At 39.0% G+C, this 21,513-nt stretch overlaps 1 protein-coding gene across 4 annotated transcripts in view; it reads right to left on the bottom strand.

The window, feature by feature from the left end:
* arhgef18a (rho/rac guanine nucleotide exchange factor (GEF) 18a) overlaps positions 1-21,513 on the bottom strand; it is a 60,399-nt gene that overhangs the window by 30,413 nt on the left and 8,473 nt on the right. For 2 of the 4 annotated variants that reach the window (XM_034182459.1, XM_034182456.1), the window contains exons 2-5: positions 13,797-13,928; positions 13,459-13,561; positions 10,313-10,453; positions 6,107-6,357 (exon numbers count right to left, since the gene is read on the bottom strand). In XM_034182459.1, coding sequence (XP_034038350.1) covers positions 6,107-6,357; positions 10,313-10,453; positions 13,459-13,549 — 483 coding nt within the window. In that variant the 5' untranslated portion in view covers positions 13,550-13,561; positions 13,797-13,928. Of the gene's footprint in view, positions 1-6,106; positions 6,358-10,312; positions 10,454-13,458; positions 13,562-13,796; positions 13,929-15,932; positions 15,982-21,513 lie in introns of all 4 variants that reach the window. The other 2 variants (XM_034182458.1, XM_034182457.1) reach the window with 2 other exon arrangements.

Genomic DNA, 21,513 nt, shown 5'->3' on the forward strand with positions numbered 1-21,513 from the left:
CTGTCCAGGATGTACCCTGCCTCACGCCCTATGACTGCTGGGATGGGCTCCAGCCCCTGTGACCCTTAATTGGAGTAAGTGGGTATAGAAAATAGATGGATGCAGGTCAGATGAATTCATGACTGCCTCATAAATGAACTGCCTCATAAATGAAAAGGTGTGAAAGTGCACAAATATGCACAAAGTCCACAATGACCTTTTGATCTCAGAAACTTGTTTTACTGATGGGGCATCTTGGGGAGAAGTTGGAGGTACAACCCCAATTTCAATGAAGGTGGGACGTTGTGTGAAATGTAAATAAAAACAGAATACAATGATTTGCAAATCCTCTTCAACCTATATTCAATTGAATACACCATAAAGACAAAATATTTAATGTTCAAACTGATAAACTTAAAAAAAATTTAACATTGTGATATCTGGCTTTTCAGATGCCAGTACTTATTTCTTTTCCTCCATATTTTATCATTATAAATACAAACTTTATCCTATGGTTTTAGATCTTAATAGATTGGCCTGAACACTTTTGCTTTTTTGTAACTTTTGTGGTCTAAATGATAGTGGGTTACCGTAATCAAACTTCATTGGAAGTGGGGTTGTATATAAATGTTAAATACTCAACACAATTTAAACAGCCTTTGTTCCAGTTATTCGGAACAAGAGGACCAACCGCAGGATGAACAGGACCAACTGCAGGATGAACAAACAGCTAAACTAAAAGAATTTCAAGGTAAGACACAACAAAGTATATCGACTACTTTATGAATAACATGGTATTAAACTATTGGGAAATAACACACACATACATATACACACATATATATTGTTTTTGTGAAAATATTTGCTCTTTTTGAAATGGATGCCTGCAACATGTTTCAAAAAAGCTGGGACAGTGGTATGTTTACCACTGTGTTACATCACCTTTCCTTCTAACAACACTCAATAAGCGTTTGGGAACTGAGGACACTAACTGCTGAAGCTTTGTAGGTGGAATTCTTTCCCATTCTTGCTTGATGTATGACTTTAGTTGTTCAACGGTCCGGGGTCTCCATTATCATATTTTGCGCTTCATAATGCGCCACACATTTTCAATGGGCGACAGGTCTGGACTGCAGGCAGGCCAGTCTAGTACTCGCACTCTTACTACGAAGCCACGCTGTTGTAACACATGCAGAATGTGGCTTGGCATTGACTTGCTGAAATAAGCAGGGACGTCCCTGAAAAAGACGTTGCTTGGATGGCAGCATGTGTTGCTCCAAAGCCTGGATGTACCTTTCAGCATTGATGGTGCCATCACAGATGTGTAAGTTGCCCATGCCATGGGCACTAACACACCCCATACCATCACAGATGCTGGCTTTTGAACTTTGCGCTGGTAACAATCTGGATGGTCTTTTTCATCTTTTGTCGTGAGGAAACGATGTCCATGATTTCCAAAAACAATTTGAAATGTGGACTCATCAGACCACAGCACACTTTTCCACTTTGCATCTGTCCATTTCAAATGAGCTCAGGCCCAGAGAAGGCGGCGGCATTTCTGGATGTTGTTGATGTATGGCTTTTGCTTTGCATGGTAGAGTTTTAACTTGTAGATGTAGTAGCGACAAACTGTGTTAACTTGCAACGGTTTTTTGAAGTGTTCCTGAGCCAACGGTGTAAGATCCTTCACACAATGTCGATTTTTAATGCAGTGCCCCCTGAGGAATCGAAGGTCACGAGCATTCAATGTTGATTTTCGGCCTTGCCGCTTACATGTAGAAAGTTCTACAGATTCTCTGAATCTTCTGATTATATTATGGACTGTAGATGATGGAATCCCTAAATTCCTTGCAATTGAATGTTGAGAAACATTGTTCTTAAACTGTTGGACTACTTATCCACGCAGTTGTTCACAAAGTGGTGATCCTCACCCCATCTTTGCTTGTGAACGGCTGAGCCTTTTGGGGATGCTCCTTTTATACCCAATCATGACACTCACATGTTTCCAATTAACCTCTTCACTGTGGAATGTTCCAAACAGGTGTTCTTTGAGCATTCATCAACTTTCCTAGTCTTTTGTTGCCCCGTCCCAGCTTTTTTGAAGTGTGTTGCAGGCATCCATTTCAAAATGAGCAAATAGTTGTACAAAAACTAAAAAAGTCTATAATTCTTCTGTCTCACCGTGGCATCAATAATGTGGTCAATTTTATCAGGACTAATTTTCACCTAGTTGTTGTCTTTTCAGCTCTACCGTCACTGAGAACACCAGACTATATATGGTATTTTAGTTGTAATGTTTGCATCATTGCATGCTCTGTCAATCTTGTGTTATTTTTTGTGTGTAGTATGGCCGTAGCAGATGGCTACCCCATTAAGACTGGTCTCCTTGCGGTTTCTTTCCATAATCAATAAGCACAGATGAAGTTTGCTCTTACCACTAATCGCTAATATGCTTGCTCACGGGGTGGGTAAGGTCAAGACTCCAGCCCAAGTGACTTATGTTGTGATTTGGTACTGTATAAAATTAAGATCTGTGAGCAACCTCACAAAATTATACTTCCAATTTTGCCTTAGTAATTGCTTGTATGCATGATACAACCCCTGGCAAAAATTATGGAATCACTGACCTCAGAGGATGTTCATTCAGTTGTTTAATTTTGTAGAAAAAAAAAGCAGATCACAGACATGACACAAAACTAAAGTCATTTCAAATGGCAACTTTCTGGCTTTAAGAAACACTATAAGAAATCAGGAAAAAAAAAAAATTGTGGCAGTCAGTAAAGGTTACCTTTTTAGACCAAGCAGAGGGAAAAAAAAAAATATGGAATCACTCAATTCTGAGGAAAAAATTATGGAATCATGAAAACAAAAGAACGCTCCAACACATCACTAGTATTTTGTTGCACCACCTCTGGCTTTTATAACAGCTTGCAGTCTCTGAGGCATGGACTTAATGAGTGACAAACAGTACTCTTCATCAATCTGGCTCCAACTTTCTCTGATTGCTGTTGCCAGATCAGCTTTGCAGGTTGGAGCCTTGTCATGGACCATTTTCTTCAACTTCCACCAAAGATTTTCAATTGGATTAAGATCCAGACTATTTGCAGGCCATGACATTGAACCTATGTGTCTTTTTGCAAGGAATGTTTTCACAGTTTTTGCTCTATGGCAAGATGCATTATCATCTTGAAAAATTATTTTATCATCCCCAAACATCCTATGATGGGATAAGAAAAGTGTCCAAAATATCAACGTAAACTTGTGCATTTATTGATGATGTAATGACAACCATCTCCCCAGTGCCTTTACCTGACATGCAGCCCCATATCATCAATGACTGTGGAAATTTACATGTTCTCTTCAGGCAGTCATCTTTATAAATCTCATTGGAACAGCACCAAACAAAAGTTCCAGCATCATCACCTTGCCCAATGCAGATTCGAGATTCATCACTGAATATGACTTTCATCCAGTCATCCACAGTCCACGATTGCTTTTCCTTAGCCCATTGTAACCTTCTTTTTTTCTGTTTAGGTGTTAATGATGGCTTTTATTTAGCTTTTCTGTATGTAAATCCCATTTCTTTTAGGCGGTTTCTTACAGTTCGGTCACAGACGTTGACTCCAGTTTCCTCGCATTCGTTCCTCATTTGTTTTGTTGTGCATTTTCGATTTTTGAGACATATTGCTTTAAGTTTTCTGTCTTGACGCTTTGATGTCTTCCTTGGTCTACCAGTATGTTTGCCTTTAACAACCTTCTCATGTTTGTATTTGGTCCAGAGTTTAGACACAGCTGACTGTGAACAACCAACATCTTTTGCAGCATTGCATGATGATTTACTCTCTTTTAAGAGTTTGATAATCCTCTCCTTTGTTTCAATTGACATCTCTCGTGTTGGAGCCATGATTCATGTCAGTCCACTTGGTGCAACAGCTCTCCAAGGTGTGATCACTCCTTTTTAGATGCAGACTAATGAGCAGATCTGATTTGATGCAGGTGTTAGTTTTGGGGATGAAAATTTACAGGGTGATTCCATAATTTATTCCTCACAATTGAGTGAGTCCATATTTTTTCCCTCTGCTTGGTCTAAAAAAGTAACCGTTACTGACTGGCACAGTTTTTTTTCTTGATTTCTTATAGTGTTTCTTAAAGCCAGAAAGTTGCCATTTGAAATGACTTTAGTTTTGTGTCATGTCTGTGATCTGCTTTTTTTTCTACAAAATTAAACAACTGAATGAACATCCTCCGAGGCCAGTGATTCCATAATTATTGCCAGGGGTTGTATATTGGCAATAGTAAGTCTTTTGTGATGAAATGCCTAAATTCACAAATGGGTTGCCCTCAGTCAATTCAATTTATTTACTGAAAATTTCCAGTACATGTAATTGACTAATATGATGCATTTAAAAACAAACACCGTAAGTCCAAATAATTCCCCTTGAAGGCATCAGGCTGGAATGACTTTTTCTTCATGCATATCTTCACATGGTGTGTTACCACTGTGTGACATTTCAGAGTTTAGAATGAGTTGTGCTTATGAGGTCAATATTGTGATGCATTAACTAAACACAAAATACCATTTATCTCTCCTTGATGATGTTGTAGCAGAATTGTCTTCCTTCATGCACATCATGGTGTACAACCATGGTCTTAAGTTTAATTAAGTTTTATTGGAGCCCATCCAACAGTTTAGGAATTGCAGTTACAAGACTCATGGACAAACAGGGATTTCTATTTTTGTTTGTAGAGGATAAAAAAAAATAAAGTTATCTGAATTAATGGTACTTGATCCTATAAATGTGTATTTATTTAGTTACAAAGACAAGCTGATGATGCCACAAGCTTGGTGCACCTATCTTTGGGCAATTTTGCTCATTCCGCTTTACAGAACCTCTCAAACTCCATCATGTTGGATGGGGAGCGTCGGTGCACAGACATTTTCAGATCTCTGCAGAGATGTTCAATCGGATTCAGGTCTGGGCTCTGGCTGGGACATTCAAGGACTTGTCCTGAATCCACTCCTTTGATATCTTGGCTGTGTGCTTAGGGTCATTGTCCTGCTGAAAGATGAACTGTCGCCTCAGTCTGAGGTCAAGAGCGCTCCGGAACAGGTTTTCATCCAGGATGTCTCTGTACATTGCTGCATTCATCTTTCCCACAATCCTGACTAATCTCTCAGTTCCTGCCACTGAAAAACATCCCTACAGCATGATGCTGCCACCACCATGCTTCACTGTAGGGATGGTGCCTGGTTTCCTCCAAAATAACGCCTGGCATTCACGTCAAAGAGTTCAATATTTGTCTCAGACCAGAGAATTTTGTTTCTCATGGCCTGAGAGTCCTTCAGGTGCCTTTTGGCAAACTCCAGGTGGGCTGCCATGTGCCTTTTACTAAGAAGTGGCTTCCGTCTGGCCACTCTATCATACAGGCCTGATTGGTGGATTGCTGCAGAGATGGTTGTCCTTCTGAAAGGTTCTCCTCCCTCCACAGATAAATGCTGGAGCTCTGACAGAGTAACCATTGTATTCTTGGTCAGCTCCCTGACTAAGGTCCTTCTCCCCCGATCACCCAGTTTAGATGGGCGGCCAGCTCTAGGAAGAGTCCTGGTGGATCTGAACTTTTTCCATTTCTTTCCATCCTTTGACTTCATGCTTGGATTGTGGTCTGACATGCACTGACAACTGTGAGACTTTATATGTAGACAGGTGTGTGCCTTTCCAAAGCATGTCCAATCAAGTATATTTACCCCAGGTGGACTCCAATTAAGCTGTAGAAACATCTCAAGGACGATCAGTGGAAACAGGATGCACATGAGGTCAATTTTAAGCTTCATGGCAAAGGCTGTGAATACTTATGTACATGTGATTTCTTAGGTTTTTTTTGTTGCCATTTTTAATAATTTTGCAAAAATCTTAAAAAAAAAAACAAGCAAGCAAATTATTTTTAACATTGTCATTATGGGGTATTGTGTGTAGAATTTTGAGGGAAAAATTAACTTCATCCATTTTGGAATAAGGCTGTAACATGACAAAATGTGGAAAAGGCGAACCGCCGTGAATACTTTCCGAATGCAACGAATATAATAGCTTAAAAAGTACATAGGTAATTAAAAATTATATTACCTTACCTGAGAGACAAGGACATCTGATAAGTATGTGATCTGGCATATATTTGGGTTTTCATCCTCCTGACTTTGGTTACGGCACAGTTTAAGACTGTTAAGGAAATGCTGGTGAAGGGGGAGCAGGACATCCACTGCTGGAAACAGCCGTTCCAGTCTTTCATCCTCCATTAACAAAGTCTCCTTCAGCGCGTGCATGTAGACATAGATAAGGATTTTTAAGGTACGTACATGGTGCATCTCTGTCTGGATGAGCTCTAAGAAATGGACAAATGGAGATTTGTTTTCCCATTATTACAAGTCACACAGGTCCATGTTGAGTTCATGAACCAGCTAACAAACATTTTATGCAGCATTTCAATAACATTTGCATGACATCTCATCACTTTAAGCCCATCTGCACTAATGTTCTTGCGTGCTTATAAAGAAAGGCTAAATACTCGTATAAAGCAAATACAACTTTATGAGTCTGTACAGATAATACAGCTATTGTTGTCACTGTACTTGTCACACTGGCTGTATGATGAAAAGAAATGTCAATCATCATAATTACACACACCATCACTGTTTCAGCCAGAGTAATTACTGCTAGCATTTCATCAATGGTGCCAGATTTTCTTTAAATTTCTATTCAGTGTTAGTGCAGCAGATAACTGAAACAATCGTGCAAATGGTGATACAAGCATCAAATTCAGCACAAATAATCCATAGACATTAACTCTTTAAAAAAAAAAAATTGAAGAATTACACAGGGATCAAAATTAAAAATGCTCAAATCATTTTGAAAACTACACCACATTATTTGTCTGATCATTTGGCTGTGATTTGGCGCATTATACTGGTGGTTGGCTCTCACTGCGGTATTGTATCACTTCCTGTTCCGGAGCACAGCGGTGTTTTTCTGTATCTGTTCTGCGCAGTTAGATTGATCTAGTTATCTAGATTACGATTTGTTTCCCAGTGTAATCTTTACGTGCCTTAACTAAAGCACTCCTTCTGCTGAATCACCTCTAAATTATTTACACATTATTCACTTTGCGTGTTTTTAGGAATCCGCTAGCTTAGCGTAGCTACTAGCTCTTAGCCGATTTAGCATGGCGGCTTCTCCTGTCTCTCCCGCACTTTTCTGCTCTGGGTGTGAAATGTTTAGTTATTCCTCGGCCTCCTTTAGCAGTAACGGTACTTGTAATAAGTGTAGCTTATTCGTAGCTTTGGAGGCCAGGCTGGGCGAATTGGAGACTCGGCTCCGCACCGTGGAAAATTCTACAGCTAGCCAGGCCCCTGTAGTCGGTGCGGACCAAGGTAGCTTAGACGCCGTTAGTTCCCCCCTGGCAGATCCCGAGCAGCCGGGAAAGCAGGCCGACTGGGTGACTGAGGAGGAAGCGTAGCCCTAAACAGAAGCCCCGTGTACACCGCCAACCCGTTCACATCTCTAACCGTTTTTTCCCCACTCGACGACACACCCGCCGAGGAACAAACTCTGGTTATTGGCGACTCTGTTTTGAGAAATGTGAAGTTAGCGACACCAGCAACCATAGTCAATTGTCTTCCGGGGGCCAGAGCAGGCGACACTGAAGGAAATTGAAACTGCTGGCTAAGGCTAAGCGTAAATTTGGTAAGATTGTAATTCACGTCGGCAGTAATGACACCCGGTTACGCCAATCGGAGGTCACTAAAATTAACATTAAATCGGTGTGTAACTTTGCAAAAACAATGTCGGACTCTGTAGTTTTCTCTGGGCCCCTCCCCAATCAGACCGGGAGTGACATGTTTAGCCGCATGTTCTCCTTGAATTGCTGGCTGTCTGAGTGGTGTCCAAAAATGAGGTGGGCATCATAGATAATTGGCAAAGCTTCTGGGGAAAACCTGGTCTTGTTAGGAGAGACGGCATCCATCCCACTTTGGATGGAGCAGCTCTCATTTCTAGAAATCTGGCCAATTTTCTTAAATCCTCCAAACCGTGACTATCCAGGGTTGGGACCAGGAAGCAGAGTTGTAGTCTTACACACCTCTCTGCAGCTTCTCTCCCCCTGCCATCCCCTCATTACCCCATCCCCGTAGAGACGGTGCCTGCTCCCAGACTACCAATAACCAGCAAAAATCTATTTAAGCATAAAAATTCAAAAAGAAAAAATAATCTAGCACCTTCAACTGCACCACAGACTAAAACAGTTAAATGTGGTCTATTAAACATTAGGTCTCTCTCTTCTAAGTCCCTGTTGGTAAATTATATAATAATTGATCAACATATTGATTTATTCTGCCTTACAGAAACCTGGTTACAGCAGGATGAATATGTTAGTTTAAATGAGTCAACACCCCCGAGTCACACTAACTGTCAGAATGCTCGTAGCACGGGCCGGGGCGGAGGATTAGCAGCAATCTTCCATTCCATCTTATTAATTAATCAAAAACCCAGACAGAGCTTTAATTCATTTGAAAGCTTGACTCTTAGTCTTGTCCATCCAAATTGGAAGTCCCAAAAACCAGTTTTATTTGTTATTATCTATCGTCCACCTGGTCGTTACTGTGAGTTTCTCTGTGAATTTTCAGACCTTTTGTCTGATTTAGTGCTTAGCTCAGATAAGATAATTATAGTGGGCGATTTTAACATCCACACAGATGCTGAGAATGACAGCCTCAACACTGCATTTAATCTATTATTAGACTCTATTGGCTTTGCTCAAAAAGTAAATGAGTCCACCCACCACTTTAATCATATCTTAGATCTTGTTCTGACTTATGGTATGGAAATAGAAGACTTAACAGTATTCCCTGAAGAGTAGAATGGGAGGCAGAGCCTTCAGCTTTCAGGCTCCTCTCCTGTGGAACCAGCTCCCAATTCAGATCAGGGAGACAGACACCCTCTCTACTTTTAAGATTAGGCTTAAAACTTTCCTTTTTGCTAAAGCTTATAGTTAGGGCTGGATCAGGTGACCCTGAACCATCCCTTAGTTATGCTGCTATAGATGTAGACTGCTGGGGGGTTCCCATGATGCACTGTTTCTTTCTCTTTTTGCTCTATATGCACCACTCTGCATTTAATCATTAGTGATCGATCTCTGCTCCCCTCCACAGCATGTCTTTTTCCTGGTTCTCTCCCTCAGCCCCAACCAGTCCCAGCAGAAGACTGCCCCTCCCTGAGCCTGGTTCTGCTGGAGGTTTCTTCCTGTTAAAAGGGAGTTTTTCCTTTCCACTGTAGCCAAGTGCTTGCTCACAGGGGGTCGTTTTGACCGTTGGGGTTTTACATAATTATTGTATGGCCTTGCCTTACAATATAAAGCGCCTTGGGGCAACTGTTTGTTGTGATTTGGCGCTATATAAAAAATTGATTGATTGATTGATTGATCATAAAGATTCCAAAAAGGTATAGTTTGGACTAATGGAATAGTTTTGATTGTGTTGAATGTTTGGTCTCCAAAGTAAAGGTCAAACAAGGTCAACGTCCATTGGATTCTATGACATGTGACATATGTTACCCTGTAACATGATAAATGGTCCAAACTATTCCTTTTTAAAACCCTGTTAACTAATAATATGCAATCTTTTTTTTTTTTTTTTTTTTTACCAAAATTGGAGCAACTTTAACTCGTGTCCCCTGTGCAAACTGACACTGACCTTTGTCACCATTTTTGCTGTTGTTACCCCATAACTCCTGATCATTCAGTCACAGATAGTCCAAACTACATCTTTTTGGAATGTTTACAATGAGACAAATAATGTGGTGTAGTTATCAAAATGATTTGAGCATTTTTAATTTTGACCCTGTGTAATTCTTCAACTGACCCCTACCTGGCCGCCTATTGAAAATTCAAGTGGCCAGTCGGTTTGTTCAAAAGAGTAATGTCTAAGGAATATTTGTGCCAACTTTGGTGCTTGTATTACCATTTGCACAATTTTGCTCTAAATATTCTCTTAGCTGCTGCACTATGTCTGCAGAAGTCAGATATGATGTGACATATGTATGTACTGGTTGCCGTTAATAGGAATCAGCAGATTATCTGACATCACAATATATCAGTATTCTGCCTGCTATGAATGCATCGCAAACAAATAAATGACATTAAAGATAAGCTCGTACGGGGAGTGGCAGACATATCAGTTCATTCATAATTGTTAGAATGCTTTTGGAGGTTTAGGGTAGGTTCATGTATAAGTATAGTATTTTCAAAAGCCTCACTCATTTTTAAGATTTCAGGCTTTGTATCTCACCATAGATTACATCCTGGCGTTTAATAGCCTCTTTGTTCAGGCCCTTCAGGTAGGCCTGACCCACAGTCATGCTCCAGGTCTCTGCCTCCAGATTGTAGGCATCAGTCTCGAGGTCACTCCTCAAAGCAGAAAAATGGTTGTCTAGAAGACAGTCACACAGAGACTTGTTTTACCCAGACAAACGTAAGTTTTCTCAAAAACATAGGTGTGCCTCAATGATTCATTATGAGTCACGTTGGGTTATTTTGAAGGCAGTTTTGTCTTTGCAGCTCTTATCATATGAATTAAAGACGTTTCCATTTTTATAAACAATGAAATACAAAACTAAGAGTCCTCATTGTGTAATTCATCTCAATCACCAACACCTCAAACATCCAGTCAGAACTGCTAAATACGAGGGTCTTCATACCAGTACGGGGCAATTTACATCAAAAACGTACGGCATGAAACTTCAGTTATTTTATACTCATAAATATACTTATACTCAGAGAAACTGATGAATACAAAATAATTCATATAGATTATAAACTAAGAAAAAAATCTACAGACTGCGAAAATTTTGACATGTTTTTGATCAAAACTATTATTGTGTTTATATTTATATCTAGTTTATATTTGTAATTTGTCATTAATGCCCAAAATGAAAATAGCTAAAGTAATACCACTATTCAAATCCAGTGACAAACATGTTTTCTCAAACTATAGGCCAATCTCATTGTTACCTCAGTTTTCAAAATTTTGGAAAAGGTATTTATTAAGAGGTTAAATGATTTTATACCTAAACATCACATAGTAATTGAGCAACAATACGGTTTTAGAAAAAAATCGGACTACTTCATTGGCAGTGATTGATTTTGTGGAACATATGAGTGCAATTGAAAACAAGCTGTAGCTTCTTTTTTTTTTTTTTTGACTTACAGAAAGCAATTGATACCATAGATCACACCTTATTACTGGATAAACTATGGAAGTATGGTATTAGAGGACAAGCTCAAGATTGGACAGCAAGTTACCTGCACAATAGTTATCAGTATGTTCATCTTGGTGGGGTAAATTCAGAATTTTTGAAGTGTACTTGTGGGGTGCCCCAGGGCTCAGTCCTTGGGCCTTTATTGTTTCTTTTGTATATTAATGACATATGTTTGGTTTCAAAATTTGTGAGTTGCATTTTGTTTGCTGATGACACGACTGTGTTTTGTAGTGGAGATCATTTGGAAGAGGTTCTAGACTTGATGGAGAAGGAACTACAGAAGTTCAAAGAATGGTTTGATTCAAATAAATTATCGCTTCATTTTGGTAAAACTAAGTGTATCATATTTGGAAATAAACCCAGGAATTTATTAGTGCATGATATTGAAATTGAACTTGTAAATGAAACTAAATTTCTTGGGGTTTTTATTGATGAGAAACTGAGTTGGAAAACACATATAAATTATGTTAATACAAAAATGTCAAAAGTCATTGCCAATTTGTACAAAGCACAATACTTCCTCCCCCATCGGTCATTAGGTACCCTATATCATTTATTACTAGTTCCGTACATGAGCTATTGCATTGAAGTTTAGGGAACCATCTACAAAACGAATACAAAGTCAATATTCTTACTACAAAAGAAAGCCATAAGAATTATTAGTAATAAATCATATCGTGAGCCAACAAATCCATTATTTGTCTGTTTAAACATTTTAAGATTTTGGGACCTGATTGACTATAGCTTAATACAAATTATGTTTAAAGTAAAAAAAAAAAAAAAAACCTTTTACCACATGTCCACGACCTATTCAAAATGAGGGACTCCAGTCATAATTTGTGAGGAACATTATTATTTCAAAAACCGAAGATTCGAACTACAGTAAAAAGTCATTGTGTTTCTGTTAAAGATGTTAATATTTGGAATTTGTGCCCGGATAACATAAAGTCGCTCGGTAACTTGGCTGACTTCAAAAGGCTCTTCAAAAATCATTTAATTACTTGTTATAACATGATGAACTAGATTTATCGATTTTGTTTTGGTTTTTGGGTTTGTGCATGGCCCACTGCTGTTTGCATGTTTGTGTTTTGAAATCTTAGTTTAGTGATTTTAAATTTTGTATCAGTTATCATGGGTGTGTACATATTTATACATATTCATATATTTTTTTTGTTCTTCTGGTTAAAGGGGTGGGCATTTATAAGCTTTTGCTTCTACCCACATCCTTTCAGTCACATGGGCGCCTTGTTGGATTGTTTTCTTTGTTTTCACTGTGAGGTTAATTTGTCATTTTTGTCTGTGTGCTGAATAAATTCATTCATTCATAAATAGGCAGCATGTCCACTTTTACAATACTTATAGTAGTCTGGTCATCAATGGAGGGCTGAGTATTAACGTCATGGTATCTTTTAGTTATACAGCACAATCCTCATTGCAAACATTAAAAACATGTAAATGAAGCAGAGTTAGCCAAAGACACAAATGTACATCATTTGTCCATGACCCAAATGTGAAGAAATATTAAAGAAATACACAAAAATAATAAATGAGATTTGGATAAAACAGTAGCTTCATTAATGCAAGTGCCATTATGCACAGTTTATATGATGATTATCAGGCCATAAAGCACAAATTTGGCTGATTATTCACAACGATTTATTATTTTCATTGTTGATAAATATGTTGATTATGTTTCCAATTAATCAATTGATTTTTTTTGCTGCATAAGATGGTGAAAAATGTTGCTTGTCATTTCCCAAAACCTAAAACGATGTCTAGATTTGTCCACAACCCGAGAGAGAAAGAGAGAGAAAAAAAAATAATGCAACTTTCTGAAACTTGGCACCAGATTAATACCGCTACACAAATAATAAAAGCACCTACAACTGCCATCTTTCTTTGCAGTATATTGTCAATTCTTATAATTTACACACAATTTTTCATTATGTCATTTCCATTTTTAATTCCATCTCAAAATTGTGTACGATTTTTCAAGTATGAAATTAATAAGAATGAGCCATTTTCCCTGAGTGTGATTAATTTTGTTGTACAGGAAAATATTAAATGATGCTAAAATGATGTGATTTACACTTTCTGGTGATTTTTCTGAGTGGGTATTACCGTGACAGAGGCACAGGGAACTTTTCAGCAGTTCCTCATCCCCTCAGACACTGACCTTCTTGGTTTATGGTCTCATTTAAGTAAGAAGCCAGTGACACAACGTCCTCAGAGGAGCGCCTTAACCGGATGCCATCAGTTTCGTCCATCTGCACCTGATGCTATTAGGATGCAGTGAGATAACATTCAATAGTTTTATTAAAAAGTGATGTCACCACACAAAGACACATACAGCCACACTGTCTACCTTTAAAGCATGACATCAATTCAGGTTTCATGCAACAAAAATGATCACATCCACATAAATGCAAATCCAATTTCTCTATGATGCAAAAATCCAATCGAGACATTGGGAAGTTTACAATGTGCACAACAGACAAATAAATGCTCACTAACCTTGGTCTGGTATTGTGGTCAGAGGAGGTAGCGGGCTCAATGCTGGATGTTTTGGGGGTAACAGTCATGCCTGGATTGAGGAAACGGCCAGCAAGGCCATCACAAAATAGGGGGGAATCTCTCTCCCCAGGACTAACATTAAAAAAAAAGAGAGAGAGAGAGAGAATGAGCACATATGCAAACAAGAGACTGAAAGTAAAATCAAAGTGCAAATAAATTAAATGAAATATTTACTGCTGAAAATAAGTGATGGGGCTTTTGTTTCTTTTTTCCACAACCAGTCTCTATTTGTGTTTTATTGTTACAGTCTTGTGCTCTGCACGCCACACTGGTCCACTGAAATCAACCCATCTGGCTGCCTGCACAATAAGTCCGCAGGGTGCAAGGTCAAAGTTCAAAACATTTTGGCTGTGGATGCAATGCACTTTCTCAGGGTGGGTAACATCACCCCATGCACGACTGCTGCACTGCATCACATCAACACTAATGGGGGTGATGTAGGCCAGATACGTTTTGCTGCAACAATGTGAGCACACATTCACAATTACCTTGATATCATTTTCGCACTTAAATTTAACATAATAATGATAAACTTCACTCTTAAAATTAGGGTTTACATTAAGTTGAACAGAATTAAAACTGCAGTTGCTCTGTGAGCAAGTACAAATACAAACGTCAGTGCTATAATTCACAAAGCAATTCCTATTTACATATAATTAAACACGAATTTAATATTCTATTTCAGAATAATCCCAAATTAATTGAGTAAAAATATATTTGTGCTTTGTTAGGAGGCACTCTAATAAAGAGCAGTCTAGCCACATAGTGGTGGAAAAAGTCTGATGTGAGCCGTGTGACACTGAGCTGGACGAAATAATCACAATTCAGCTGCAGAAGGTGCAGTACAGCCAAGCTGCACTGGTTGTAGAGTTAATCAGGCCACAATAAGCCTGGCATTGCCTGTAGGTTGCTAAAACATTGTTAACGTGTCATATTAAAATGTATGTGATAATGGTGTTAAACAAAAAAAAAAAAAGCCCGCATTTTGTCACACCTTCACCATTGGCAATTTCTGTCACCTCTAAAGTGGCTACAAGTCAGAATTTCTTCACAGTTCAATTTGTTCCTATAAATCTAAATTTTGATGCGTATGATGTAAGGATGGGCCATCTTGTGTCGTCCGTGATATACATGTAGAATTTCTCCACATGATAAGAACCTGTCATCTGCAATATTAACGACAGAGTTGATGATTCATTTACACGCACACCACATGGGGGCAGCTAACATGTAGAATGAGAACAGGCAAGAAGATGTAACTGGTTTGAGTTCAGAAGAGCAGATACATTTGTTCCACCACCTCAAGCAATAACACAGATCTGAGGAAAGCCAGAAGGTGTGCGAGGAGAAATAATCATCAAATTTGTATACCTCTGAAGAGGGCCGTCGGCACATCAGCCAATTGCATTCCTTACGGCAGACAACGTAAATGCTGGACGGAACTGAGAGCAGTAGTGGCATTTTGAGAGTACTGGTGTTTATTTATTTATTTTATAAAATAATCAAAAACAATAGACACAGCCCTTTACAACAGCTAGCAGCTGGTTCGAGCGGCCTCTGCGCTAAAGACGCTATGAGTCTAAGCTCAGTTCGGTAAGCTGTCACTCAAAGTGACCACGCCCCCAATTATACATAATGTCATGGCTTCAAACATCTTAAGCTAAGAAGTTACAACCCCCCCCCCCCCCCGTAGAGTTGTTATGGAGAAGGAAACTATAGAGACAAAAACCGTTTTTTTGTACCAGGCTGTAAACATGTTTATTTCTGCTGTAAAAGTTGGCCATTTTAACGGGAAACTGCTCTATTTTTCAGCCAGCCTCTAGCGGCCAGTCAAGGAACTGCAACTTTTTCTTCTGGTAGTGCTTCACCTGATGCCATGGAAGCTTACTGCTTGATGGTACCACACAGCCTGCTTTGTGCCAGTAGAAAACTCTACAGCAGGACCATCGATATTAGGACTCTTAAAAAATGTTTTTTTAAAGTGGTAATGTAGTGAAATATTAATTAAAACCACACATTGTAATCACATTACAGTGAGAGTGACATTTCCATACAACTGAAAAATGAACAACATACCTTTATTTCTTACTGATCGATCTATGTCCACGGCTCTGACTGCCAAAGTCTTTAACAAACAAATTACATACAAGAGAAAAAGATGAGAAGAAGATTTGTATATCACTGTTGAACCCAAACACTAAAGTGCTGCTAAACTCATCTAGTGCTGTGGACTGGGAACTGGTTTGGCAAATAATTCAGAGCTCAAGTCAGACTAGCTCTCAGCCTCACAGGCAAATCAACAGAAACATGCTGGAGAACAAAGAGTGCCGAACTGCAAGACGATAGTTGAATATTAACAGTTCAATGTGTCCTGGTTTCTTCCAGTGACACACATCCAGTACATGTTTGCACCAAACTCTGACATAATTGAAGAAGCCTTATACAGCATGACACGCTTTATCTAATTTGTATCTCCCTGAGATACACATTATTGCTAGGTGGGGTGTAACAATGTTGACATTCCTCATGATTAACCTGTGACTGACAGCTTTTGAAATCCAGTTTTGAAGAAAAGGGAATTTTTTGGGGGGGGGGGGAGGGGGGGGGGAGCTTTGTCACTTCATTTAACAGTAGTTTAAGAGATGTTGGCCTCAAACTAACATCACTTGAAAATAAAAGTAACATAACTGTCCTCCTGCCACATTTCCCTTAAATGCTGTTGTCAGACAAGCATCCAGGAAAGAACTAGAAATCAGTTCCCAAAACACCTTCCACTTCCTCTGCAAATGGGGATAAAAATAAATAAATATACAAGAGCAATCAGAAATTTCTGACATACCCCAATCTGGATCCGGATCACCTCCAAAATTGAGTGGATTCTTCTATATCCTAAAATCTGTCTGTGGTGCAAATTTGGTGAGAATCTGTGAAGTGGTTTTGACGTAATCCTTCAAAGTCTATATAAAGTAAAACTTGATCCAGAATCCAGATCACCTCCAAAATTTAATGGAGTCTTCCATGGCCTAATATGTATCTGTGGTGCAAATGTGGTGACAATCGTGCAGTAGTTTTGATGTAATCCTGCTAACAGTAATCCTTCAAAGCCTATATGAAGTGAAACTTGATCCAGAATCCAGATCACCTACAAAATTTTATGGAGTCTTGCATGGCCTAATATCCATCTGTGGTGAAAATGTCATCAAAATCCGTGCAGTAGTTTTGACGTAATCTTGCTAAAAGACAGACAATAAATAAATAAACATGATTTTATTACGTCTTTGGCGGACGTAATAAATAAAAATCACATTGAAAGTGCAACCAATTATACTGTTTTGACACCTACAGTGATGAGTGAACTGCAAGTATGGATTGATATGCAAGAAAATTTATTTTAATTATCTAACATATTCTGGATGAGTCATCAACAATGACAAAAACAAATTCTGTGTGTTGTTGCTCCAATGACAGTGGCACGCTGAGCAGGGTGGTGAAAGTAGTCCAGCGAGCTCAATCTGTGGCTGCGAGCTATCCCAGAATTCCAAAATAGCAGAGATGTTGGTCCAATGAGAGCGGCACGCTGAGCAAGGTGATCTGTTTCTCATATATTTTGTAAATGTTAGCGAGAAATAAACACTAAATCTAAAAATGCTGCAATTTAGCAAAATGTCACAAATATAAACCCACATTATAATGCTTGGATCTCGACAGAGACTAAATTTTGTCAGCTTTGTGAAATTTGAAAGGCTGTTCAGCTTTATTTTCACTAGTCCTTCAACTATATATAGCACATAGCAGCAGAATGCAAGATGCAAGCTGGGACAGCATACACCAAGAGACACAACCAAGTGTCGGGAATTATGTACAGGAACATCTGTGCTGCATACGGATTAGAAGACCCCAAGTCCTGATGGGAGATGCCACCAAAGGTGGTTGAGAATGACAGGGCTAAAGACCTGTGGGACTTAAAATTCCAGGGAGACAAGCAGCTGCTAGCCAACCAACCAGACATAGCGGTGATTAAGAAGGGAAAGAAAAATCACAGTTGTGATCGATGTGCCAATCCCACCTGACAGCAACATCAGGAAGGGGAGGTGATGGTCTAGTGGTATACAAGGAGGAGCTGAAGGAAGGTAAAGTCCAGAGTGGGCCCAGTAGTAATAGAACCACTAGGAGCTGTAACCCCCAAACTGGAAGAGTGGCTCCAGCAGATTCCAGGCACAACATCAGAACATCCCCGTAGAGACGGTGCCTGCTCCCAGACCACCAATAACCAGCAAAAACTAAGCATAAAAATTCAAAAAGAAAAAATAATATAGCACCTTCAACTGCACCACAGACTAAAACAGTTAAATGTGGTCTATTAAACATTAGGTCTCTCTCTTCTAAGTCCCTGTTAGTAAATGATATAATAACTGATCAACATATTGATTTATTCTGCCTTACAGAAACCTGGTTACAGCAGGATGAATATGTTAGTTTAAATGAGTCAACACCCCCAGGTCACACTAACTGCCAGAATGCTCGTAGCACGGGCCGAGGCGGAGGATTAGCAGCAATCTTCCATTCCAGCTTATTAATTAATCAAAAACCCAGACAGAGCTTTAATTCATTTGAAAGCTTGACTCTTAGTCTTGTCCATCCAAATTGGAAGTCCCAAAAACCAGTTTTATTTGTTATTATCTATCGTCCACCTGGTCGTTACTGTGAGTTTCTCTGTGAATTTTCAGACCTTTTGTCTGACTTAGTGCTTAGCTCAGATAAGATAATTATAGTGGGCGATTTTAACATCCACACAGATGCTGAGAATGACAGCCTCAACACTGCATTTAATCTATTATTAGATTGAATTGGCTTTGCTCAAAATGTAAATGAGTCCACCCACCACTTTAATCATATCTTAGATCTTGTTCTGACTTATGGTATGGAAATTGAAGACTTAACAATATTCCCTGAAAACTCCCTTCTGTCTGATCATTTCTTAATAACATTTACATTTACTCTGATGGACTACCCAGCAGTGGGGAATAAGTTTCATTACACTAGAAGTCTTTCAGAAAGCACTGTAACTAGGGTTAAGGATATGATTCCTTCTTTATGTTCTCTAATGCCATATACCAACACAGTGCAGAGTAGCTACCTAAACTCTGTAAGTGAGATAGAGTATCTCGTCAATAGTTTTACATCCTCATTGAAGACAACTTTGGATGCTGTAGCTCCTCTGAAAAAGAGAGCTTTAAATCAGAAGTGCCTGACTCCGTGGTATAACTCACAAACTCGCAGCTTAAAGCAGATAACCCGTAAGTTGGAGAGGAAATGGCGTCTCACTAATTTAGAAGATCTTCACTTAGCCTGGAAACAGAGTCTGTTGCTCTATAAAAAAGCCCTCCATAAAGCTAGGACATCTTACTACGCATCACTAATTGAAGAAAATAAGAACAACCCCAGGTTTCTTTTGAGCACTGTAGCCAGGCTGACAAAGAGTCAGAGCTCTATTGAGCCGAGTATTCCTTTAACTTTAACTAGTAATGACTTCATGACTTTCTTTGCTAATAAAATTTTAACTATTAGAGAAAAAATTACTCATAACCATCCCAAAGACGTATCGTTATCTTTGGCTGCTTTCAGTGATGCCAGTATTTGGTTAGACTCTTTCTCTCAGATTGTTCTGTCTGAGTTATTTTCATTAGTTACTTCATCCAAACCATCAACATGTCTATTAGACCCCATTCCTACCAGGCTGCTCAAGGAAGTCCTACCATTATTTAATGCTTCGATCTTAAATATGATCAATCTATCTTTATTAGTTGGCTATGTACCACAGGCTTTTAAGGTGGCAGTAATTAAACCATTACTTAAAAAGCCATCACTTGACCCAGCTATCTTAGCTAATTATAGACCAATCTCCAACCTTCCTTTTCTCTCAAAAATTCTTGAAAGGGTAGTTGTAAAACAGCTAACTGATCATCTGCAGAGGAATGGTCTATTTGAAGAGTTTCAGTCAGGTTTTAGAATTCATCATAGTACAGAAACAGCATTAGTGAAGGTTACAAATGATCTTCTTATGGCCTCGGACAGTGGACTCATCTCTGTGCTTGTTCTGTTAGACCTCAGTGCTGCTTTTGATACTGTTGACCATAAAATTTTATTACAGAGATTAGAGCATGCCATAGGTATTAAAGGCACTGTGCTGCGGTGGTTTGAATCATATTTATATAATAGATTACAATTTGTTCATGTAAATGGGGAATCTTCTTCACAGACTAAGGTTAATTAAGGAGTTCCACAAGGTTCTGTGCTAGGACCAATTTTATTCACTTTATACATGCTTCCCTTAGGCAGTATTATTAGACGGCATTGCTTAAATTTTCATTGTTACGCAGATGATACCCAGCTTTATCTATCCATGAAGCCAGAGGACGCACACCAATTAGCTAAACTGCAGGATTGTCTTACAGACATAAAGACATGGATGACCTCTAATTTCCTGCTTTTAAACTCAGATAAAACTGAAGTTATTGTACTTGGCCCCACAAATCTTAGAAACATGGTGTCTAACCAGATCCTTACTCTGGATGGCATTACCCTGACCTCTAGTAATACTGTAAGAAATCTTGGAGTCATTTTTGATCAGGATATGTCATTCAAAGCGCATATTAAACAAATATGTAGGACTGCTTTTTTGCATTTACGCAATATCTCTAAAATTAGAAAGGTCTTGTCTCAGAGTGATGCTGAAAAACTAATTCATGCATTTATTTCCTCTAGGCTGGACTATTGTAATTCATTATTATCAGGTTGTCCTAAAAGTTCCCTGAAAAAGCCTTCAGTTAATTCAAAATGCTGCAGCTAGAGTACTAACGGGGACTAGAAGGAGAGAGCATATCTCACCCATATTGGCCTCTCTTCATTGGCTTCCTGTTAATTCTAGAATAGAATTTAAAATTCTTCTTCTTACTTATAAGGTTTTGAATAATCAGGTCCCATCTTATCTTAGGGACCTCATAGTACCATATCACCCCAATAGAGCGCTTCGCTCTCAGACTGCAGGCTTACTTGTAGTTCCTAGGGTTTGTAAGAGTAGAATGGGAGGCAGAGCCTTCAGCTTTCAGGCTCCTCTCCTGTGGAACCAGCTCCCAATTCAGATCAGGGAGACAGACACCCTCTCTACTTTTAAGATTATGCTTAAAACTTTCCTTTTTGCTAAAGCTTATAGTTAGGGCTGAATCAGGTGACCCTGAACCATCCCTTAGTTATGCTGCTATAGACTTAGACTGCTGGGCGGTTCCCATGATGCACTGAGTGTTTCTTTCTCTTTTTGCTCTGTATGCACCACTCTGCATTTAATCATTAGTGATTGATCTCTGCTCCCCTCCACAGCATGTTTTTTTTCCTGGTTCTCTCCCTCAGCCCCAACCAGTCCCAGCAGAAGACTGCCCCTCCCTGAGCCTGGTTCTGCTGGAGGTTTCTTCCTGTTAAAAGGGAGTTTTTCCTTCCCACTGTCGCTAAGTGCTTGCTCACAGGGGGTCGTTTTGACCGTTGGGGTTTTTACGTAATTATTGTATGGCCTTGCCTTACAATATAAAGCGCCTTGGGGCAACTGTTTGTTGTGATTTGGCGCTATATAAATAAAACTGATTGATTGATTAATTGATATCTC

Source organism: Thalassophryne amazonica, chromosome 12 (assembly GCF_902500255.1).
Source record: "Thalassophryne amazonica chromosome 12, fThaAma1.1, whole genome shotgun sequence".
In the NCBI taxonomy this organism is placed as follows: Eukaryota; Metazoa; Chordata; class Actinopteri; order Batrachoidiformes; family Batrachoididae; genus Thalassophryne; species Thalassophryne amazonica.